At 37.5% G+C, this 22,541-nt stretch overlaps 1 protein-coding gene and 1 long non-coding RNA gene across 2 annotated transcripts in view; one reads left to right on the forward strand and one right to left on the reverse strand.

Annotated features, from left to right (window-relative positions):
* MYT1L (myelin transcription factor 1 like) overlaps positions 1 to 22,541 on the reverse strand; it is a 179,023-nt gene that overhangs the window by 28,416 nt on the left and 128,066 nt on the right. Inside the window, exon 15 of the mRNA XM_069011517.1 lies at positions 2,086 to 2,148. Within this exon, the coding sequence (XP_068867618.1) occupies positions 2,086 to 2,148 (63 nt within the window). The remainder of the gene's footprint in view (positions 1 to 2,085; positions 2,149 to 22,541) is intronic.
* LOC138108615 (uncharacterized) lies at positions 180 to 21,683 on the forward strand. Its single transcript, XR_011150031.1, has 3 exons — positions 180 to 203; positions 20,209 to 20,381; positions 20,932 to 21,683. It is a non-coding gene; the product is annotated as an uncharacterized lncRNA (long non-coding RNA).

The raw sequence follows: 22,541 nt of genomic DNA on the forward strand, positions 1-22,541 counted from the left end.
AAAGGGTTTAAAAAACGAGTCAACATTCAGTGATTCTCCCCTGCCAACCTTGCCAGCTTTCAGGTTTCTTGTTAGTAACACTGTTCTTCTGCATCTTCACTCTCCCACCTGCTTCTGGTTAAATAGATGATCAAACACATAAATAGCTTCCCTGAAGTTGGGTTTGAGTTACAACAAGCATAATGTTGGTAGGGTGTTAGCTGGTAAGTTTACATATAGTGAAATGTAGCTCTAAATTTGACCTTAAATCCCTTTGAAAGTGTGATTTAATCTTCTGCATCATGTAAGTGCTTTTAAAATGCTTATCTCTTCTCCTTTATAATGTTATTTGTATTTTTGATATTTAATGCTGCATTACAGAAATCAATATTGTGATCTTTCATTTTCACAGTACACAAAATATGGTATGTTCCCAATCTCTTATTTTATTTATGTTTTGACTTTGAACTATTTGTTTCTTTTAGTGGGAATATATTTAAACCGGGAATTTGTGTATTGACTAGTTATAGCCAGCTGTAAAACTACAGGGACTCAGGGAAGAAAGCTGTCCTGGGGTGATGTTACGAAGCCGCTTTATTCCTTAACCGCCCGCTCAATGCCCAAGGACGCTGTGCCTTTGGGATGGACCCGGGGGCGGGGCCGGAGCCACGGACCCGAGGGGGCGGTTGAACGGCTCAGCCCAAAGGCTCAGGGGCTCCAGGGCCCGGGCAGGGGCTCGGTGAGGCTCGGGAGGGAGTGCGCCGGGAGCGCTGTGCTGTTTTTTGGGTTTCTTTTGGGTTCCAGCTAGCTGGGAAAAGGTTCTGTTGGTTTTTTTCTTCTTTTTTCCCCTTTCCTTCCCCTTGCCTCACTGCCTCCCTTCCCTCCTTGCTGGTCCAGGGAGCCTGCGGGGGTGGCCCCGACGGGACTGCGGGGTGGCTCTGGCTGGTCCGAGCCCGGGTGTCTCTTCCCTCTCTGGAAATTTGTTGTATTTTGAGGGGTTTTTTTATCCTGTTCTGCCCTGTTTTGTTTGTGTGTTAAACAGTTTGGTTTCTTTTTCCCACTTTCACTTCTTGTGACCCATTTGTCTCATTGATGGAGGAAACAGGGAGGAACACTCATTCCAGAGTGTTTCCTCCTGAAGTTTTGTCTCAAAAACCAAGACAAAAGTAAATATCCAGATTCAACAGTACTAGCCTGTGTGGGAATAAAGAGCCTTTACTAACACAAGAGAGATGTACTACAGTATTATTTACTGTTATTCTTTGATTAAACAGTAGATAGATATTTACAAAATATGGCACAGCTCTTCTCTACTGATTTAGTTTTCAAATAGCCACAGGGGAATTGCTAATTACACAGCATTTATACCATTACCTCTACAGTGGTAGTTGATCACTGCAATTGATCAATATCCTAATTAGTGAATGAGAAGTGTTCTTTGGCCCTTGGTAAAGTTATAGTTTAGGCAGTTAAGGTAACAGCTTTCATCTGTAAATTTCTCTTTCCATTCTTCTGGCTTGATGTAATACAATGTGTTGCAATTTAAGGACAAGCCAAACTTTTTTTCTGAAATGTACTAACAAGACTAGTACGTATTAGATGAAAGAGGTTTAAAGCTGATTAAAGTTGGTAAGGCTTCATCTGGGAGAGGAGGTAAAGAACAGGGTCCAATTTTGCATTTCAAGGAATATGAAGTGAGACTGGAAGAGACTGATATGAACATTCAGGAAATACACAATTTGTGGGGAAAAAAATGCAGGAGTAGGATTCGAGTCCAGACTGTGAAGAGTAAAGCTGTTCAGAATGTAAAGCAACAAGCATGAATGTTGAATTGCTTCCTTGGGCTACTAGAGAAGGTAGAAAAACTGAATTTATTTTGTACAAAGACTTTGCTAGATATTAGCAAAAATGTTCCTGCCTATTTGGATAGTGAGTAATGCTGAAGCTGAGAAATGTTATTCATTAACGGTTAATATGAGTTAGACCAACGCATGTCTGTGCAACACTCAATCCTACTTCAATATTCAGAGAGTGGCTAGGTCAGTTGAGGTACCTTCTAGCCCTGCAGTTATTTGATTTAAATAACAAAACCTTGTCTTTACATACCTTCGATGAGAAGCATAATTTCCAGTAATATGCCCAGAGCCATCACACCCAGGGGTGGGACACCTAGAATAACAATGGAAGAGACATTGAGCAGTTACTCACAGGAAAGACATAACTGCCCGTTTAAAAATATTCATTGGCTTTGTCCTTGTTTCCTCAGGTGCCAGCTTTGGGACCCCTATCCATTGCTAAACCTGAGCTTAATTCCACACCAGGGACAAACATAGTTTTTCATTCATAAAATGTTTTTGTTTGCTACTCCTCAGTTGCCCACTCAAATGCTTCCTGGATATCTCAAGTACAGGCAGATTAGTGGAGACTTCCCAGCAATCCAGCATCCTTACACCGCCAGGAATGAGTCGGGTTGACAGCAAAGGGACTATCCCCATGGTGTATGCTTAGGTAGTGGCTAACATTTCAGCAAGTAATTTTCTTTTCCACTGGAGCTATTGCTCTAATCCCACTGCACAGTGTCATGAGGTCGCACCATGAAGAGACCCCTTCACCTCTCCATGAAGCAAAGGAAATGCCTAAGAAAAACAAAATGTGTAGACAGGGAAGTAATGCTGGCCTCTTGCAGAGAAATGGTAACCCACCCAAACACCAAGCTACAGCACCAGACAGAAATTATACATCTCTCAGTGGAATTTCTAACAGTGGAATGACATTAGAGCCATCAAAGAAAATGTTTTTTTCTACATTGCAAAGATGATTGCGATCATCACAGAAAAAGCTACATTAGAATGCCAAGCAAAATCATTAGCTGGTATTTGAACTGCTATACTAAATCACAGAAAAGACAAAGAATTAATTCATATGCATTTTACTGAACAGACAAATGCTGTTTGAATTCCAAAAAGTCACTTTTCTTGAGCCTGAGTTTTGAATTTTAGCTATGCTATTTAAAGCTTCATTTGGAGAAAGCATTCAAATTCAAAAAAGCTTGCTCACAAATTCAGATGTTGCATTCTAAAACACGAGATTTCTATAACATTGAATTTTTTCACTGTTTGAATCAGGAGTTCATGCAGACTTTGGCTTTTGCCCTTTAGTTACATGTCTGCTTTCCTCAAAGTTGGTCCATACTGGTAAACTTTTGTTTCACGAGGTTTCTGCAGAGACTTGAACATTTCTTAAAATCAGGAATTAAGCAACCCACAATTCAGTGCAATGGAGTCGTCATGTTCCATTAAGCTGAATTTTAGCTGTTTTAAGCTAGTCAGCATTACCTACTTCTGAGGAGCTCCACAGGGCCAAACTTCAAACATGACTATTGCTACCTTGAAAGACAAATTAAACTGGAATGTATTCAATGAAGTTCCCATATAATCTTCATCTGGACCCACTCAGTTATTCTGTAGAAAACATTAAAATACGGTAGAAGTTCTCAGATGTGAGCTGGTAAAATCTGTGGGGCTGCCTACAATACTGAAGTTTCTCTTCTTCATCCCAAAGAAGCTGTGCACTTTGGACAAGAAATCTAAACAACATGCTTAGAGACAATTCTCCTCTCTTGCTTTGTCTTTGCACAGGACCAAATACATGACTGTGGTCTTGCATGGAAGGTGTTTTAACATGGCTCTTAGTATCTTAAAGACCAACATAGAGGTTGACATCACACATCAATCTTTCTGCTTATAGAAATATAAAGCCAGTAATTTCTGCATAGATCCTTCTGATACCAATTATGTAAAAATATGACCCTTGATAAAGGAGTCATAATTCAGTCCATATGACTCCTACCCTTCACTCTTTGTTGTGGTTGCACATGGCTAGCATTAACTTTGGTTATTTCTTTAAAAAAATAAGAGGTCAGGGTACCTTATGTGATATCTTATAATTTAAATACTCTGTATCTATATATATATATGTTCTCATTATTTATTTTTATTTTTAGGCAAATGTTTTGAGATCTACAGAGAGACAATCTCTTGCTTCATGTGATTTTTTTTTTTTTTTCATGCTAGGTAGCTTCAGTGGTCTGTAATGTCTATCTCATATTTCTATCAAGATTAGCTGCATCACTGAAGCCTCTTAAGATGCTGAATCAAAAGATACAGGGGTAACAATTAATTAAAGGAATTGACTAAATTTTGGCTCTAAATGTCCATGGCATTATAATGATTAAAGGAGAACCCAGAGCCATGGGGCTATTCCTCTGCAGACTGTCTGAGGTAACTACAACGATTTCTTCTTTATGAACCCATGATTTGAAGCCACTATTTTCCTCTCCAGACTTTCTATCCTTTCAAGGATAAGCTATTAGCAAAACTGAACAATGTTTTTCTCATCTTTTCCAAGACTTTTTGTTACAGGCAGCATGATTAATAGTGTCTTAACAAACAGGATTTTTAAGATGCACCAGTATATCCCATCAATCAGTCTCAAAATAAGACCATTGCACCTCAACCATTTGGACAGTCTTACACAATTTAAAAGCTAGCTTATTTCTGTGTTTAAAAAAAACAAAATAAGCAACTGAAGCTAAAGAAGAAATCACCCTGCTGTAAATTTAATTTAATATCTTCAGAAACGACTTTGCACAGTTCATATCAGTTTAAAATCCTACTTTTGATTAAACCGGATGAGATCTTTATGTTGGCAAGGATTTCAGAAAGACCTTTAAAATTTTGATTTTGGCACTATAATATTTATTTTCAAATCTTATAAGCTTATATTTACCTTCATATAACAGATGAAATAGGAGTTTAGTGCAGTTGGTAAGAACATTTTAAAACTCTGAAACACTTAAATTTCTTGATGTTTCCATTCTATGGGAAGTGCTTCTAAGAATATGACACATAGGATGCAGATATGCAGCAGTCTGTTACAACTATGAAGCTATTATAATATTTACTTGCTATCCTAAACAGATCAGATAAAAGAGACAACCCTAAGTTCTTGTTCTATTGGAATTGGCAGTCTGTATTTTCCAAATATCTGAGCATATGTAAGACTTGCACATACCTTACTACTTGCTATCATTTACTACCTATATATATTTGACTTAATCAATCATATGTACATACAACAAGGCCAGAAAAACGTATGCACAGGTGCTTGTAAGAGGCAGGTGATGCAAAACTTTGACTATTAGAGTGTGTGGAAAAAGAGAGCTGCAGTTTTCCTTGCTTACTTAAAGTAAATCTAACTTGGCAGGATCAGAAACTCATTTGTAGAATCTACATAATAGCTTATTGCAGCACAGGAAATATTTTAGTACTGTAATGAGGGAGGTGACAAAAGGAACTGACTCTCTGAAGAGCGAAGTTCAGAACATAGAATACTAGCACTTGACTACAAATTCAGGGCATCTAGTAAAAGAAAGGGCTTGTCAGGGAAGTGGAATGCAGTTAGCAGTGCCTTGATGTCCCATTCATTTCACAGACCATCCCAGAGAAGCATTTTTGGGAAAATAAGCAGAAGCAGAAAGTAGGGCAGGCAGCAGAACAACAACAGCTGTGGCAGCTGGATTCAGTATTGGGCTTAGATTCAATAGCATGAAGAAAAAAGGTGAGAGTTAAATTGAGAAGAATACACTTAAGCTCTGCTACTGATTCTTCACTGTGGAAAGACTGAAGGTGTGCAGCAATTAAAACAACCTTCTGGCAGCCTGAAGAACTCAGGGAGGTTCCTGGGACTGGGGAGGAACTGGATGCAATGCCCAAGTGAGCTCTGGGAGGGTTGGTCCAAATGCCAATGGTTAAAAGTCTTGTTGAAACCTGAGCTCACAAGACCCCCCATCTCTCACCAGCATAGGGCACTACAAATAAGACCCATATTTAAACCTATATTCCTAGGCTTTTATCTAGGTCCACAGGAGCAAGATAAGCTTACATGTAGTGTACATACTTAGTTTTACAGCTTTACTAGCATGAGAGCAAATAGGATTTTACACAAAGTGCAAAGACAGAACTGCAATAGTTTTGTCCTCATTATTGTGTATGACTTTGGTTGACTTACTTTTTCAAATTATTTAAAAACATAAACTAGATCCAAAACATACTGATAAAGACATAAAAAGTACTTCAATATTTTACTTTTGTGCTGAGGATATCAGCTCCCATGGAAAAGAATTAAACCATCAGTCTCTCTCACACTGGCCAATTGCAATGACTTCCTACAAAACACCTTTCATGACCCATCATTAGTAAGCTGATGTATCAGCACTAAAGACTGATGTTACCTTTACTGTTTAGTTTACAGCACTTAGTACCTACTACATTGTGCATCCAATCTTCCCTTGTGAAGAAAGTGAACACAAGTATCAGTCTATCAGAGAGAATATCCTATAAATTACTAATTAACTATTTAAAACTGTAACTATTTAAGGATGTAGCTAGCGAAAGAAAAATCAAATTGAATAAGGGAATAAATCAGGAAATTGTGCAAAAATTCAGAATGGTTCTTCAGAATGTTCCACACTGCAAAAGAACTGGGATTAGTAGAAAATTATATCTTTCCCATAGTTTTATTTTGACCATGCTGTCAATCTATACAGTAGAGGTGTGATTTTTCTACTGAAGATTCAGAAAGACTAGAGAAATATAATTGTTTCCTGTGGGATTTTTTCATAGCAGAATGTAGAATTTTTTATTGTCTGGTGGTTTCCATCTATTTGAGATTCTGTTTTATTTGACTGAATCACCAGGAATGGAATTCATAGGTTGGGGGGCTGGAAGACAGACACAATAATACTTGCATTTCTATTTTTTTGTCTGAAGATCTGAGTATTTTAAAAACATTACTGGATAAAATCTCACAATACTGCTTTGGAAAAGGGGAGGATTTGTCAGAGGAAAATTGGAGAATAAAGAGTCTAAATTACTTTACACAGAAGAGGAAAATATGCTAGAAGTATAGATTCTTATTCACTGCTCTGTTTGCAGCTAAGAAGCTGTCTTCTGAAACTGCATGTGGATTCATAAATTATTGTGGTTTTTTTTTTTTTTCTAGTGAGGTAGTCCCAGAACAAAAGTTACAAAAGTAAAATTGTAAAAAAATTGTGTTTGCAGTTCCCTGAATTGAATATGTGAGAGAGGAGAAAAAAAGGAGAGGGCAAGAAAGGGAAGGAATGAGAAGAAGCTCTGTCAAATTAAAAACTGCTTTTTCTGTGGGGTATAGTAAGTTTATTGTGTGTCTATCCCTTCATGAATTTGAGGGCTTGTCAAAAATGGCAGGTTTGCAGCTTTTGACATATAAGTCCTCTTTTTAACTAGTTAAGAGGCCAAAAGAAAGAACAAGCTTTCCTCCAGTTCCATCCTCTGCCACTCACCACTAACCTGCAGGGAGCATTCCAGGGTGAGAAACAAGATCATGAACAGAGCTGTGTGGTCCTCAGCACAGATTTTCGGCCACAGGTGTGTCAGTAAGTCAGTGTTGTGGCTGTTGTTATGAAAACACCACCTTAGCAGGAGATGGACAGATAGCAGCAACTCATTTTGTCTTTATGCTTCTGAGTAGTCACAGCAATGCCTCCCAGACATTACTGTTCTAGCCAGCTCTGTGAAAGCAATCTGGATGTATAAATATCTAAAAATCTTATTTTCAGGCCCAGGTATTTTGGTAGATTTTCAAGCTCTAATTAAGCATGTGAAGTGGGAATGATGCTGATTCTTTTCCTCATGATGGTACAGAAAAGCTGTTGTCTGATCTAATTCCAGTATGAATACAGATATTTTCCACTTTAATCCTGTTGTCTTTTATTGTCTATTTTTACCATAGCATTTGTTTTCGGAATTCGAGTGATGATACTTTCTTTAGACGCCTAGACAAAAACCTTCTACCTACACAACGTATCTATGAACCTGCAATGAAAAACAGTTTTGTTAGGATGGATTTCTTTTCCCTTAATTTTCCTCAGTGAGGTGCCATATCTACATACTTCTTCACTCTACTCCTTACATTTTCTTTCCTGGTGCCTCTTTCACCCTATTTTCAATCTGCTGTCCTTTTCCTGCAGTGCTCCATAGTTTGCTGTCCTTCCATATTCCTCTCCAGCATTTCTCTTCTGCATTCTACTTCCTCATTTCCCAAGACCTTTTCTTCTTCATTGTCTCTTTTTGACTCTTTAAAATTTTCTGTTTTGCTTCTTTTATTTTCTCTGTCCCCTTTGGCTGATGTCTTCAATCTCTGATCCTCCCTCATCCTTCCTCCTTTCATGATCTCTAATAACCTTGAAGTTGATGTTTCTTTCCTCTTTCCTCCTTCATCTTTGTTGTTTTTTTCTCATTATCTCTTCTTTCATCACCCTTGTTGTCCTCCTGTTCTTTTCTCCCAGCTGATTTTATAATTCCTGCTGTCTGCATTGCTTGTGGTCCTCTCACATTGCTGAAATGACTGGGTACACATTGTGCCCTTGTGTCAGAGGAGAAAGTGCTGTGTGTGAAACCTTAATACAGAATTTATCGGCTGTCAAGACTCAATGAGTCATTTTAAGTATCTTGCCCTCTCTTATTTTTATTAAAGTCCTTGTGAGCTTTATCACTGGCTTCAAAAGGAGCAGAAACAGGCTAACACCAGGCACTTCTGGAAATTGCATGCAGAGCTCATTTGAGAATATTTGAATTGGTTCAAGAGGCAGCATAAACTCTGAGACAGTCATGCAGATAATGAATATTTCAAGGAGATCTTACATCTATGGTTTCATGTTCAAGGCTAAATTTATGATCCAATCCTCACAAATGTACCTATAATGACCATGCAAAGTCAGACCCTTATAAATATCAAAGTTTCATAAAGATGCATTGTGAGCCAAAAAAAAAAAAGTTAAATTTAGATAATTTAGATTCATATGTTAATTATTTCTCTCTATTTGTTCTACCTAGAAGGAGTACTCAATCACTGAAATTTAGTTTTAGCAAAAGTGCTAAATATTACTTCTCCACATGTAAAATATTGCTAGCATTGCTCACTTAGCAGAATGCTACTGATATAACAGGTCTCACTGGAGGGAATAGGGAAATTTAAATGCCAAACCCAAAGCACATATAAAGGAAGAGGATTTCAGGAAATTACAAGAGTCAGAAAAAATTGTGGTGGAAGGGCAAATGGGTGAATTTAGAAAATTCTTTTTCCATCTTGTCAGGGTTTTTTTGGCACTGGATCCAATGCAGTTCCAGTAAGAGTGGACAGGAGATCAGGGGGATCCAAACAAGGATACCTCCTGGTGGGGCATTACTAAGTCCTCTCAGAAGACACTGGGAGAAGTACAGATTGGAGATCAGAAAGAAGCGTAGAATGGGAAGATTTGTTATTGCCACCTTCATCGTACAGTCTTTCTATCCATGAAGGAACAAAGCCAGGCCTGTGAAGCTAGTCCAGGCATGAGACTAAAATAATTTTGGCTCAGAGGCTTCATGGAGTAACTTCAGTCTCTTGTATCTCTGCAGAGAGATTGCTCTGTCTCTTTCTCTTTGCCTCTAGAAATCCCCAGCAACTGAATGGTTCTGAACTAGGGTTGGCTGACTGCATATTCCTCTCCTCAGATAAAATTTAATTAATTCCCTGATTTTCTGCATGTACTGTTTTTTCTGTCCTTAGCTGCTGCTATTATCTATATTGCACTCCTGCATTTTTTTAACTGTGTGTGGGTGAGAAAGAACATGATATGTTTTTTAATTACACTGAAATCCATTTTCCTATAAGCAGTCTAAAATGCATCATGCTGGCACATAAAATATTGCCTTGCACTTGAATGCACAGATACACACAATGAGTTTAAATTAATTATATTGCTTTAGAAAAAAATATTCCTGTGCCTTCCATTACCACCTCTGCACGCTGCCTGTTTTTCTACCAGTCAGGGCTTCCCAGCTTCCCAGCAGCAAGTGCCATGACGTGCTGCCCGCTGTTCTCATATCTAGCATCAGCACATACCCCCTTAACATGCCAGTTGCCAAAGGCAGGGTATGTGCCTAATGTGAAATAGCTTCTGTGCACCACCCAGGGGGTGCTCTGTGCTCAGAAGCTGCCAGGGGGAAGCTGTGAATCAGTTCTCCCCCTGGGCACCTTGCCCACGCTTTCTCTCCTGCCAGCATTGCCTGCCTTGGAGGCAGCACCGGGCAGCTGCAGATCCCCTCCCTGCAGCAGAGAGCACTTCCTGGCACCACTGATGAATCAGTTCCAACATATGCAAATTCAAATGTTCATTTCCAAACAGCTCAGCCTTTGGAAAAAAAGCTTCATTAGTATATGAAGGAATAACATAAAATGATGGAGGCACAGAGAAAAATGCAGGAGAAGATAGCTTTAACATGCCCTACAACTAGAAACAAAGCCATGCGGATTCTCTTGTCTCCTAATAGCATTGCTGTAAGCCTGTGCTCAAAAAAAAAAAGAATCAAACCCCACATTGGCTTTTTTCAGTAAATTTATGTGGACACATTTGTCTCTGAAGAAGAATGTCCTATTCCTGGTTGGTCTATTAATATGGGAACCACTAAGCCTCTCAAAAGTATCTGCCACTCAGTCACCACACAGCAAGATTGGTCCAGGTTTGCCATACAGCCAGTGACAGGATTTCTATAGCTCCCTGCATGTGACAATGGGTCCAAATGAAGCACTTGAAGACAGTAACACAGGTATAACATTTTGGTATTCTTCACCTTGAAAGGTGTCTTCAAAAGCTTGTATAACCAGTCTAACTTTTCTGTTAATGATGTAAATGGGACTTTTAGCTCAAAATTAAAATTAGGCTGAATGTTGAGTACTTTGAAAATTCACTCTTTAAGTAATTTTTCCCCTGATAAGGAATGTCAACTATAGTAAGTAACCTGATGGTTACCTTGAACACCTTAAAATTATCAATAGAGTAATTCTTGAATTTTCATCTCTGTGCTGCTGCCTCTCCCATGCTCTGCTCTTTTGTGCTTGTGTATCTTGTCTTAGGTGAAGCAATTACCAAAGGGCCTGATGGGCCCAGCAGTATGACCTCGAAGCTGTCACTTCCTGTGAGTTTCCTGTAGGTTCGGAATGATTGCAAAATCGATGAATCTGAAATACTCAAAAGGTCAGCATCATAGCAAGGAATGCTGAAAAAAGCTATCAGATTAGGATTGCCAAAAGCAGAGGAAAAAAAGATTACCAGCTTTCATGTAGTCTGTGGCCTTAACAATCCACTGAAGCTGTTGGTAGGAGATTGGGCATGAGACAACATTAGCCATTCCTTAGCTATTCTATTTATCTGTTCCTTGTTCAACTTGTGCATGCACAAACAACAAAGAGAAGGATTCTACAAGATCACGGGAAAGGAAACAGTTGGATCAAATGGATGGGGGAAAAAAAAGGCTGAGTGGGAAGGATGGAAAGAATAAGAGCATGAAGAAAGTCCAATTTATATGTTCTTCAAAATGGTGTATCTAGAATTAGTATGTAAGACCAAGCTTAAGAAATATTTCTAGACCTATATAATTAAGAAAGAAGCAAGAGTCCTGCCTCTAACGTGAGTTCTCTCAGCCTAGCATTATGGCAAAGCCATAAATCAGTAGGATTGTAAACATCTCTGAGTTATCTGAGAAATATACCCAGGGCAGCATGAAGGCTAAGAAGTTTGCAAAAAACCCCCAAGCCCATTAAAATAATCCAACTGACAAAAAATGTAATGGGCTGGGATTTTCTTCACTATTAAAAACTTTTTTCTTCCACTCCAGTTTCAAAAGAGCAATTAAAACCACGATTTTCAGTGCACATTCAGAAACATTAGGTAAAAGGAATAGTTTGGTGTAAAATGTGTTTAGGTGACTAATTCTATCTTAAGGCTGAGAGTTATGTTTTGCTCCAGATGCAGTCACTGTGTTGTGCTCACTAGTAACCTTGAGAAGTGCTAATGTAGCATGAAGTTCCTTACGCCGGATGGACATTTACATGTCTTCTGCATGTTTGTGTTTCTCTCTGGAAACATATACTATCCAGTAACAGGGACAGGCTAACATTTGGATAAAGGGAGCAAACTCAAAGAGTTCTGCTTTCCCAGACAGATAAAGCAGAGATACTACTTTCTATTTTGGGGTGAAGCATCTACAGCAAATGAGCACAATACTCCAGTTTTCATTTCATGAAAACAAGCAGCTTTTTCCCTCTAGGCCTAAAAACATTTGTCAGAAGCCTAAGTGAAGAAATATGAAAATACCGAGTGTGAATTATATCAGACTGTGAGAGGCAGTCTGGTCTAGTAAGAAGGCTAATGAACAGTGCAGCTAAGGGAAATCCAGTTTTGTTACTGATTTTCTGTGTGACTTTATACTAATTCTTGAAAACTTCTCAAAATTACTCTAATTTTTCATCAGGCTGACTTAAGAGTCAGTGTGGAGCATGAATCTTAAGTATAACCTCATTGTTGAGCGCTAAGTTACCTCAGACATGCAGTCAGCATATTTAATTCATACTGATGGGAAAATTCCCTAGTGAGAGTTTAGTTATGAACCAGTCTGCAAGGAGGACAGTTGGGCAATACCACAGTTATGCCCATCCCTACAAGTATTCCATCCTACTGCCTGGAGGCAGACTCCACTGGTAGACACTGGGCAGGCAAACCGGACATAATGAAGTAACACTTAGGAGGGTACAATGTTTTTGTTTTCTTCCCAGCACTCTGAGAACCACAAATACTAAGGTGAAGGTTTGCACCACTACAAGACATTGCCAGATGGTTTTGGGCCTGAAGGACTTGATATCCAAGACTGAGGAAGTTAGCTTGCTCATTCTTATGGAAAAAAGTGTAAGGGAATCTTACTGCTGTCTTGGAATACCAAACAAGATGGAGCAGTGAAGGCATAACAAAAGTTTTCTCAGAGCTGCATGGCTGAAGGACAGCATATACAGGGATAGCGTTCAGCATGGGAAAGCCAATTTATTATAAATTAAAAAAACCCCAACAAAAAAAATCACTCTGGTCAAACACTGGAATAGTTGTGGGAACTCTACCCTTGGCAATACTCACAACTTGACTGGATAAGGTCGTGAGCAAGCTGTTCCAACTGGACTTGGTACGAGCAGGAGCTTGGATTAGCTAACATTTGGATATCCCTGTCTACATGATTTTATAATTCTGTAATGCATCTTAAAAACTGTATCAGAGAGAATACTGTTTGGCCTCCTTTTGGCAGTACAGATATGCAGCCTTTAGTTAGAGACTACTGCAGAAAGATCATGCATTATTATTCTACTTGATTCCAGTCACTTCTGGTTAGCTCAAGTTCAACCATCAGAAAATTTATCTGTATAGTTTTATAAATTCAAAATATTTGTGTATTTCCTTGTATTCGTACATGTTCTTCTCAACAACTGAAAGTCGTGATTTTGAAGTCCAGCTTGCAGAGTTAATGAATGTTCAGAAATTCTTAGTGTGGTAGATGAAGTGGATCACAACTAATATCCTGATCAGTGAGAGGAATTGTGTACCCAAGATAATACTCCCAACTTCTACTCTGAGCATCTGTCTGCCTCTGCTTTGGAATTTCCTGCTCCACCTGAAAGGATGCTGCAGCTCTCTGGGTAGCAGTAAAAGAAACAACGGAGCTGTAAGCACAGTATTCAATAACCTAAAATTGGTGTCATTTCACCCTAACCTGTCAGACTGGATGAGGCAGTTTGCACATTACGAGAACAAAGGAGACATCCCTTCAGTGAGGGCAGGAAACTCTGATAAGACCATTAGAACTGTTTCAAGCTAAACTCTTCATTTTTCTATTGGAATCTGAGACTGTATTGATCAGCACTTAAGTAATAATTCCAGTTCCACACAAGTGTTCCCAGGCATCATTAAGTAGAGCACTTGAGAATGAATTGTGCTTTTCATTGTCATGGGATATGCGCACGTGTCTTTTCTTACTTTGGCCCTCCTTTCTTTCTTCTCAGTTAAAAAAGGCAGAAAGTCCATGCTTTTGTACAATTTCCCCTTCTGCAACTCCCATAGGACAAGGCAGTGCAAGCTTGGTTTATATTGTAAACATCTCATGAAGGAGCTACATCAGGTTTGCAGTCTGAGAGCTGCAGAAATAGTCTCCCAAGCAGCTGCACAGTGCAAGGAGGTTGGAGGTTACAGCCAGGGATAAAGGCCCATGCAGGACAATGGCCCTGTGTGGCTGCATGCAGTTCTTGGGCTCTGTTGTATCTCAGGGCTCAGAGCTCTCATGTACCACAGAGTTAGAAAAGCGAGGGGCTAACTTTGCCTTACATTACTTTTACAAGAAGGTTTCCCTCTGATTTTTTTAAACCAATAAACTTCCAAAACCACTTCCTGTTTTAGTGTTCTTATAGTCAAATAACCCTGAGCATCTATTTACTGCTCCTTGGTCTGATTTCTAATCGACTTGGTTAGTGTTGATACAAACCTTGCCTAAACTTTGATTAACACTTTTCTTCTTCCAGGCTGGTGAAGAAGAATCATAACTTTCTATTACCAGAGTGAACGTTTACATCTTCTAGTCAAACTCTGCCAAAATACTTTTTTAAAAAATCACGATCCTTACAACCATTCCTGCTAATTAAAAGCCCCTTGACAAGGATTAGGAAGAATATTACACGGGGCAGGAACCTAGCTGCAATAAAAATTCTCTGTTTTGATTAGCTCAGAGGTTGAGATCCTCAGCTATACATGAAATGGAAGAAGAACATCTTACTAACCTTCTTGCATGAAACAGAGATAGGCATAATACCCCTTAGCACCCATCCAGATGTAGGAAAACCACTAATTTCACTATTAATATAGGATCAGAAGAAGGTCAACTGTGGAATAAGTTATCCAGCAAACTACATCTTACAGAAATGTGTCCCATGGATTGCCACTTCCCAGTACTTATTGTTGTTAACTGTATCTCTTGCAGAGAATGTAATCCATTGGCATTATCTTTAAAAACAGCCAATTTCCCCTTTTTATGGTGAGGGAAGTTTGTAAGAAAAAACACCCCTTGGATAAATATCTTATTCATTACATTTACTTTACCTTTGAATGGAAGTATCTTCATTGACATGAACAGACAAAAAGAAGTTTTTCTTAGCCTTAAAGACAATCCCACTACCTTCTGAATTTTAAGATGGAATAAAAATATTTTTGAGATTGTTCTTGATTATGTAAGACCTTATATGAAGATACAAATACATCTGGTCTGTGGTACATTAACATGCACAAGAATTTTGCAAAAATTGGAGATATGTGGTCCTGATGTTTTTACTTATTATGATTTGTGAATCAGCAGCACTTACTCTGGTTTCAGTAGAGTTAAGACAAAAAAAAAGGGTATTAAAATCAGGTAAATTATTATTAAACATAGTATTCTGAATTATAGTTTTGCATACAAAATTTTCAGAAAATTACTTCCCATTTGCATTAAATATCAGTAATTTTTAATTTACAGAGGTTTATTTTATTGAATAGAATTCCAACAAAAGTTAAGAACTTCCTTACCAATACTTAGTTAAACTCTAAAAATACTCTTTTCTTTAAAAACAAATAATGATAGGGCTCTGTCTATGCCAGTATCAACCTGAAACTGGTTTTGTCAAGTGGAAGAAGTGCAAACTCTGCATGGAATTTGGCCTTATAATATTGTTCTCACTCCAGTAAAAACACGCTGCTCAGGGAAAGCTTTTCAAAGTTGCAGAACATAATCTCGGATCCAAAGCCAGCTAAAGACAGTGGGAGGTGTTTTACTGACACAGTTGCCCGGGGACACTGTGGATACCCCAACCCTGGAGGTACTTAAGGCCAGGTTGGATGGGGCTTTTGAGTAACCCAGTCTAGTGGAAAGTGTCCCTGCCCATGGCAGAGGGGTTGGAACTAGATGATCTTTAAGGTCCCTTCCAACCCAAACTTTTCTATGATTCTATTACTTAAAAGGATTTTGGATTAGGTCTCAGTAAAGAATTAGAATCATTGAAGGACTTTTCCTGTGAATGGGAATGTTGAGGATTAAAACTTACTTGGTTTAAAAAAGTAAAGAAAAAAAATTCTGAATAATTTCATTCTTTCAGATTCTTCACACTCAAGTAACAAAAGTTGTATTCGGTGTTATTCAGAAGCAAGGCCCTTGGCCCGCCTTCATTAAACCTATACTTATAGAAAATACTTACGCTTTCCTGACAGATGTTTCTTGATTAGTGCATCAGAAGAAAACAAACCACCACCTACAATGGTTCCTGGAGAAGCCTTGAGGAGAAACCCATAATCTATCATTTTAAAAAATGATTCAGTTATTTTCATATAAATTTTTATGATTTCCCTGGGGGTTCTTTTCTGTAATTTTTTTTCAACTCTTCTTTACAGCGAACAAACCCAGTGATTTTTCTCTCCAGTGTCCAGCATAACCAACATTCACAGCTTTTAAATTAAATCTTATTTGTGAAATGCCCAGCAGTTACTGAATTCAGTCCCCATTAAAGAAAAACTCTGGGATTTAGAAGAAAAAAAATACAAATATTTGTAAGAAATAATAAATATTTTTAAATTTTTTTACCTAATGTCCGACATCATGTCTGATTCATTACTGAAATAGGGATTCTGATCATGGAGTCAAAAACAATTGGTTTTTTACCTATTAAACTCTGAATTCAGCATTCAGTAGATTGCATTTAATGCAGGATCATTTTATTTCTTTTAGCTATCATCAGTTTATACAAGAAAATAAAAAACCCTAAGCTCATAGTTTTACTGGTAAAAGGAGTAAGTTGGAATTTTAGAATTCTTTAGAATACTTTTTTTGTGCACAATGTATTCAAGAAAAGTGCCAGCCTAACCTAGAAAAAATAGTTCTCTACCTGTAAAAAAGAAAAGAAAGTCTATGACTTGGTTTTCTTATAAACTGCATTTGTATGTTTTGATTCTTTTCCTATTTAATATAGAAGAAAAATACTTGGGTATCTAATATATTTTGAATAAATTATAGCTCTTTTAACTGATCATATGCTTTCACAATTATGTCCCTATTAATTTGCAGTCTGCAAATTTGGAAACTAGGTTCTGTTCATCTCAGTGAACTGTTAACTGAAGGCTGAAGAAGGCATTTTCAATATCACTGACTGACTACTTTACAGCTCATTATTTGAATGAAACTGTCAATACTATAACTATGGAAACTACATCTTAAATATAATTTATTTAGATACATTTTTGGAAGGGTCTGTCTTTTTTCCTTTTCTTTTCCACAGTCCAAAAAATAATACCTAATAATAGTAATGTGCTTATACATCAGTCCTCCTCCTCTGCCTCCTTATTACAGCAAATATATACTGCTGAAGCCGAGTACAGTGGAAGCACAGTCAAGCGTATAAAAATAATTAATGATGGCCAGTGTTAAAGTACTCCTCAAAATTTAAGGTTGTTTCATACAACTGAGGCCATGCTGAAAGAGCACAGTGTTGTTATCTGTGGAAGGAGAGAAATCAACAGACTTTGAAGCAGTGGAAATTTTGTGTGTGTTAGGGCAGAAGAGCAGTTTTTACATGCAGATGAGCAAATGTAAATTCCACTTACTGGGAATACAAAAATATTGTAAAAGAAGATTATGATGAGGTGTTTATGAGGGATATGGGATATTTTAGAGATATAAAACATTGATATATATATACTACAGTGCTGCAAAAAATGTGTGCCACATAAAGTCCCAATAGCACTGAGATAAAAGTAAAGAGATGAACTTAACTGCATGGCAAAATCAGATGTTACTGTGCAGATACAGACACCACATAATCGAGTTAGCAACTGGCCATTTTAAGAAACCAAATAATGCAAGGAATTTTATAACTTCAAATAATTTAAATAAGGCAATCAAACATGAATGCTAACCCAAGAGAGTAGCTGAGGGCATCTGCCCAGATCATCACTGTTGTATCTTAGCGTAACTCCACCAAAGGCAGCAGAGCTATGCTAATTTACACCAACTGAGGATCCGGACAATCATGTTTAGGACTTCAAGTAACAAAATTGCTTTTATTTTTGGGGTATATATTAAAGGGTTTTGGCAAGTCTGACCAAACACAGAAAGTGCAAAACACTGCATTTTTAATTCCCCTTTTAGCAACTGTACAGTTTATGCAACTTCCCATGGGGATCGCCTCAGCACTTGGGATATACCACAGCATCATGTTGCAGATCTTTGCAGATCTGGATGGAATGAGCAATTGGTTATGATCTGTTGATTTGAAGCAAAAATGATCAACATCACAATGGGAATTTGCACAATTACCAAATTGTGCCAAAGAAAAGACCCTTGAATTGATTACAAGCAAATGCCAGGCTGAATGAGATTAATTATGTAAGACAAGTTAAATGACAAAGAAGTATGACCAAACCCAAGACAGAGGCAACTGTACAAATGGAAAAACTCCAAGACAAGAAGGCCTTAGAGAGATTCATTGGGCATATTAACATAGCTAAACAAATTCATTTATCATTAATCACAATTAAGTGCTCCTCTCAGAATAGTTGCTTAGAAACTGCACAGAATGGCACTAGAATGACTGACAAGAGAAAAGTTTCGAAAATTAAAATAAACCATCAAACATTCACACTGAAATATTTGGTGATTAGTGAAGAGCTAGGAACTAAGGAGTGTATCATCAAAACTGCCTAAGTTGTTATTACAGACACTGAATTCCACTTTCAAAGTTAGGCATATAGAAGTTGCAGGGATGTGGATGCCCAGCACTTACATTCCTTCAAAAACAAAGTTTAGACTCTTTAGGCCATACAGGTTGCTTCAAAAAAATTCTCTAATTCAGTGAATGTTCATCTGAATTGAGGCTATTTTGGTAATAACTGAGTGGCAAATGGTTTTAAATAGTGATTCAAATCCAAACAGTAAAAAAATACAAGCTACTATTATCTTTTGTTTTGGATAATTAAGTACATAAAGAAACAGGCCATGAACTGTTTGGCTGTTGTAGACACCACTATGCAAAGGAAGCCTCTAATTTCAGAGCATTTCATAGTATTGACAAGTTACTAAGGTCCTGATTCTGCAAGGTGCTTCATGCAAACAATTTCGTGCCTGCATGGAACGTTTCACAGCATCAGAGATACTGATATGCAGATGGCTTTTAAGGAGCTTTTTAGAGAGTACATGCTTTTAAAACTACCTCGGAGTAATGAAAACAATGATGAAGGGTCTTATGTAAACAAAACTCAAGTGTTTTCCATTTCAGAGACAAAAGTTGACAAACTTAAGTGAGAAAAATGGAATGACTCAACCTTATCAGAGTCTGAATGAGTTATTCTAACAGAGAAAAAGCCCAGCCACTTCCATATGTAAAACTTATTGCGACTACAGAGATGAGGTTGCTGCAGATGATGGGTTTCTATACAAAGGACATTATCATAACACCACACAACATGAGGTTGGAAATGCTAGGTATAACCTACAGTGCCCATTTGAGTATTGAGAAGTGCAGGAACAGAGCCCAAGGTGTTCTGTTCTGGCCAGGCATGCATGCTGCCATCAAAGATAAGGTATCCAAGTGGAAATCTGCAATAAATACAGGAAACAAAAATGCAAAAAAAACCCACTGAAACCACATAAGATTCCTAATTTCACTTGGCCCAAGGATTGTTGAGCAAAATGGGAAAGATTATTCCTTATAGGTGAACTAATAATTGGGGATTTATGTTCCTTAGTTTTGTTTTTAATAATTTAAATTAGACTTGTACACTAACTTGCAATTAAAGAACACATTAAAAACTACAGTTTGTTCAGTTTGTTTTACCACAACATTGCAGATAAGTTAATAAAACACTATCATTTACAAATGGCTCACTTTAGCAATTTTTAGCATTTCTCCAAATACATCACATCTAGTCCTTGCAATCACATTTCCTATACAAAAGTTAGATAAAGCATCAAGGAATTTCAAAAAGTGTCTGCAGATTCAAAGGATACATACTTAGCATCAAAGGAGTATTTCAGTTTAACACAAGATTACTTACTAGGCTCAACAACCTCATTATTCAAGAAAAACTGTAATGAACTTCTATTAAGTTCCCATTAAAAAAAAAAAAGACATAAACAACAGGAGTAAAAAAGTGATAATAAGAATGGAAATGGTTACTTCTCTTGCAACAAAGAGTAATTTTCTAAGATAAAAGTGAGTGAAAACTATATAATGAGTCTCAGTCTTGCTGCATTCTTATAGGAGGACAGATGTAATCTCAACAGGAAAAGGGAAGAGGAAGGTGGGAAAGGGAAGGCAAGGCAAGGGATAATACTTCTTTGCAGATGAAACAACAAATGTACACCCAGGAACTGAACATCAGAAACACCCCAAGTGGAAAACACTGGATGTAGGTGGAGAAGTCACTCCAGCAGGTAAATAGAATTCTGCAGAAATAACTGGATTGAATACATAAAGTTACTGTATACTGGGAGAGCTATCAAGGTTTGAAATAGTATAAGCACTGGTCAATGTCCAAGAATAATGTGGTTACCTATCTAAAGAGGGAAATGTTTCTGTGGTGTTTTACCAATATATCCTATTAATTTTTGTCTCTGCATTTTAAATTTATATTTGGGGAAGGCCTATATTTTGCCAGATGACTAAATCAAGGAGGAAAATACTACTCTTTTCCAGTAATATTTTATTTTGTATATTCATCAGAATAAAAACAATGAAAACTGCTCCATTTCTGGGAGGGCATCTCTTCTTCCCAATTCTTGCAGAGCAAACTGCAGTAAAATCACATCAATAAAAATAAATAATAGATAATATATTAATGTGGAAGAGTTTCCCTAGAAGCATGAGGTAAGAATATCCTTTCTATCAAGAAAAACTGTACTGTATGGAGTTGTTTTTATAGAAGAGTCATGACTAACAGGGAGAGCTTCAGAGAAGTTCACTTTTCTATGTGAACACTGCTAGGACGACACATCTGGGAACAAGGAGACGAGTGAAAGGAAGTTAAGAAAAAGAGTAGAAGATCACCAAGAATATGGAAATCACTATGGCAGAATGACATGGAAAAAATGGAGGCACAGAAATTCCAACTCTTACTTTTGTGGAGAACATGCAAAAATAGACTGAGCTCCTCACTTTGAGTTAAGAAGAGATGTGGCAAACAAAAGCTCTCAGGTTTCACTGTAGTTAGGGAAAGGAGACTGTACTCCTCCCCCCATAGGAAATACCAGAAGACATCCACCACAGAAAATAAGAAAATCCACATAGGTGCTTTGTGACTGAAGGACTGAGCATACTACAACACTATCAGGAAGTATCCAACCTTGTAGACACCTGGTTGAACTGCAAATCTTTCTGAGGTTCAGGTGCTTCAGAATAAGCAATAATGGGATTTTCTGGCAGAAAACTGACCCAAGGGAACAAGGGTAGATGTTGACAATGTGATATTTAGTTCCACAGCAGACCAAACTAACATTAAGTTACCTATGGCCTTTGAAAAACTGTGATTATATTGACATCAAAGTAGCACTAAGTAGAAATAAGTTTGTCACTTTCTTGGAGTCTCTGGTACCTGGGTTATTGGGTTCCCACACTGACAGGACACCGAGTAGAAATTCTCTCAGTCATTAAGATGTGTTTTAGCTGGGATTGATTTACTGATGAACAAAATGTGTCCTTGTAAAAACAATAATTAAATTTAGCTTTGGAATGTTGAAGGTGGCTTTTTTTTAAATTCGTTTTGAGTAAGATTTAAAGTGCTTCAAAATATTTTTTTAACAGTATATATAATTCCACAATGGGATTACAGTTTTGAAGTAATTGTAACTGTTAGAAAAATCTGCTGTGAAAAGGAAAAAATAAAGGAAAAGCCCCTGGGTAGGATTACACCAAATTTAACTTACAAATACTTTAATATTGGTAGCTGGCACTGGGTGAGCTGTTAACTGTTTTCCCATCATAGTTAACTTTACACATCAATATGGTCTTCCTAGGTCCTTTAAAAATTAGTTGCTTTTCTCAAGTACTATAACCAAATCTTAATACAGGAAAAGTTTGGATCCTTGACAGATATTCATTTCTTCAGACAGCCTTAAAGCTGCAAACCTCTTTTTTTTTTTTTTTTTTTTCTTTTTCTTTTTTTTTTTTTTTCCCCAGCAGAAGTAACTGGGAATTAAAGCAGAAGGTATCCTTCTGTTATTTGGAGATCACTGACCAGGCTGTAGCAGCTTTAGTCTGCTGATAAACTATGCACAAATGCTCTCACTTTTCTACTAGAGCTTTGGGGAAAAATTAAAAATTGTGCAATCTGCATGGTAAACCTCAGCAAGAACCTTACAGATGAGAAGCATGGGTGGTAAGGAATAATTATGCTGACCCTGGAACAATTTAATTGTAAGTTGAAACATTATTATTTTGAGAGCCAGGAAATGTGAGTAATGGAATCTTGAAGCCACAATTTCCAAAAGGCAATACAGTAAGCATGACTGTTAAGCAAAATAAACATTTCTCTGACCTTTTAGGATTCTTATATTGATTATGAATATTATATGACTGATAATATTAATGAATATTAT

Source organism: Aphelocoma coerulescens, chromosome 3 (genome assembly GCF_041296385.1).
Source record: "Aphelocoma coerulescens isolate FSJ_1873_10779 chromosome 3, UR_Acoe_1.0, whole genome shotgun sequence".
Lineage (NCBI taxonomy): Eukaryota > Metazoa > Chordata > Aves > Passeriformes > Corvidae > Aphelocoma > Aphelocoma coerulescens.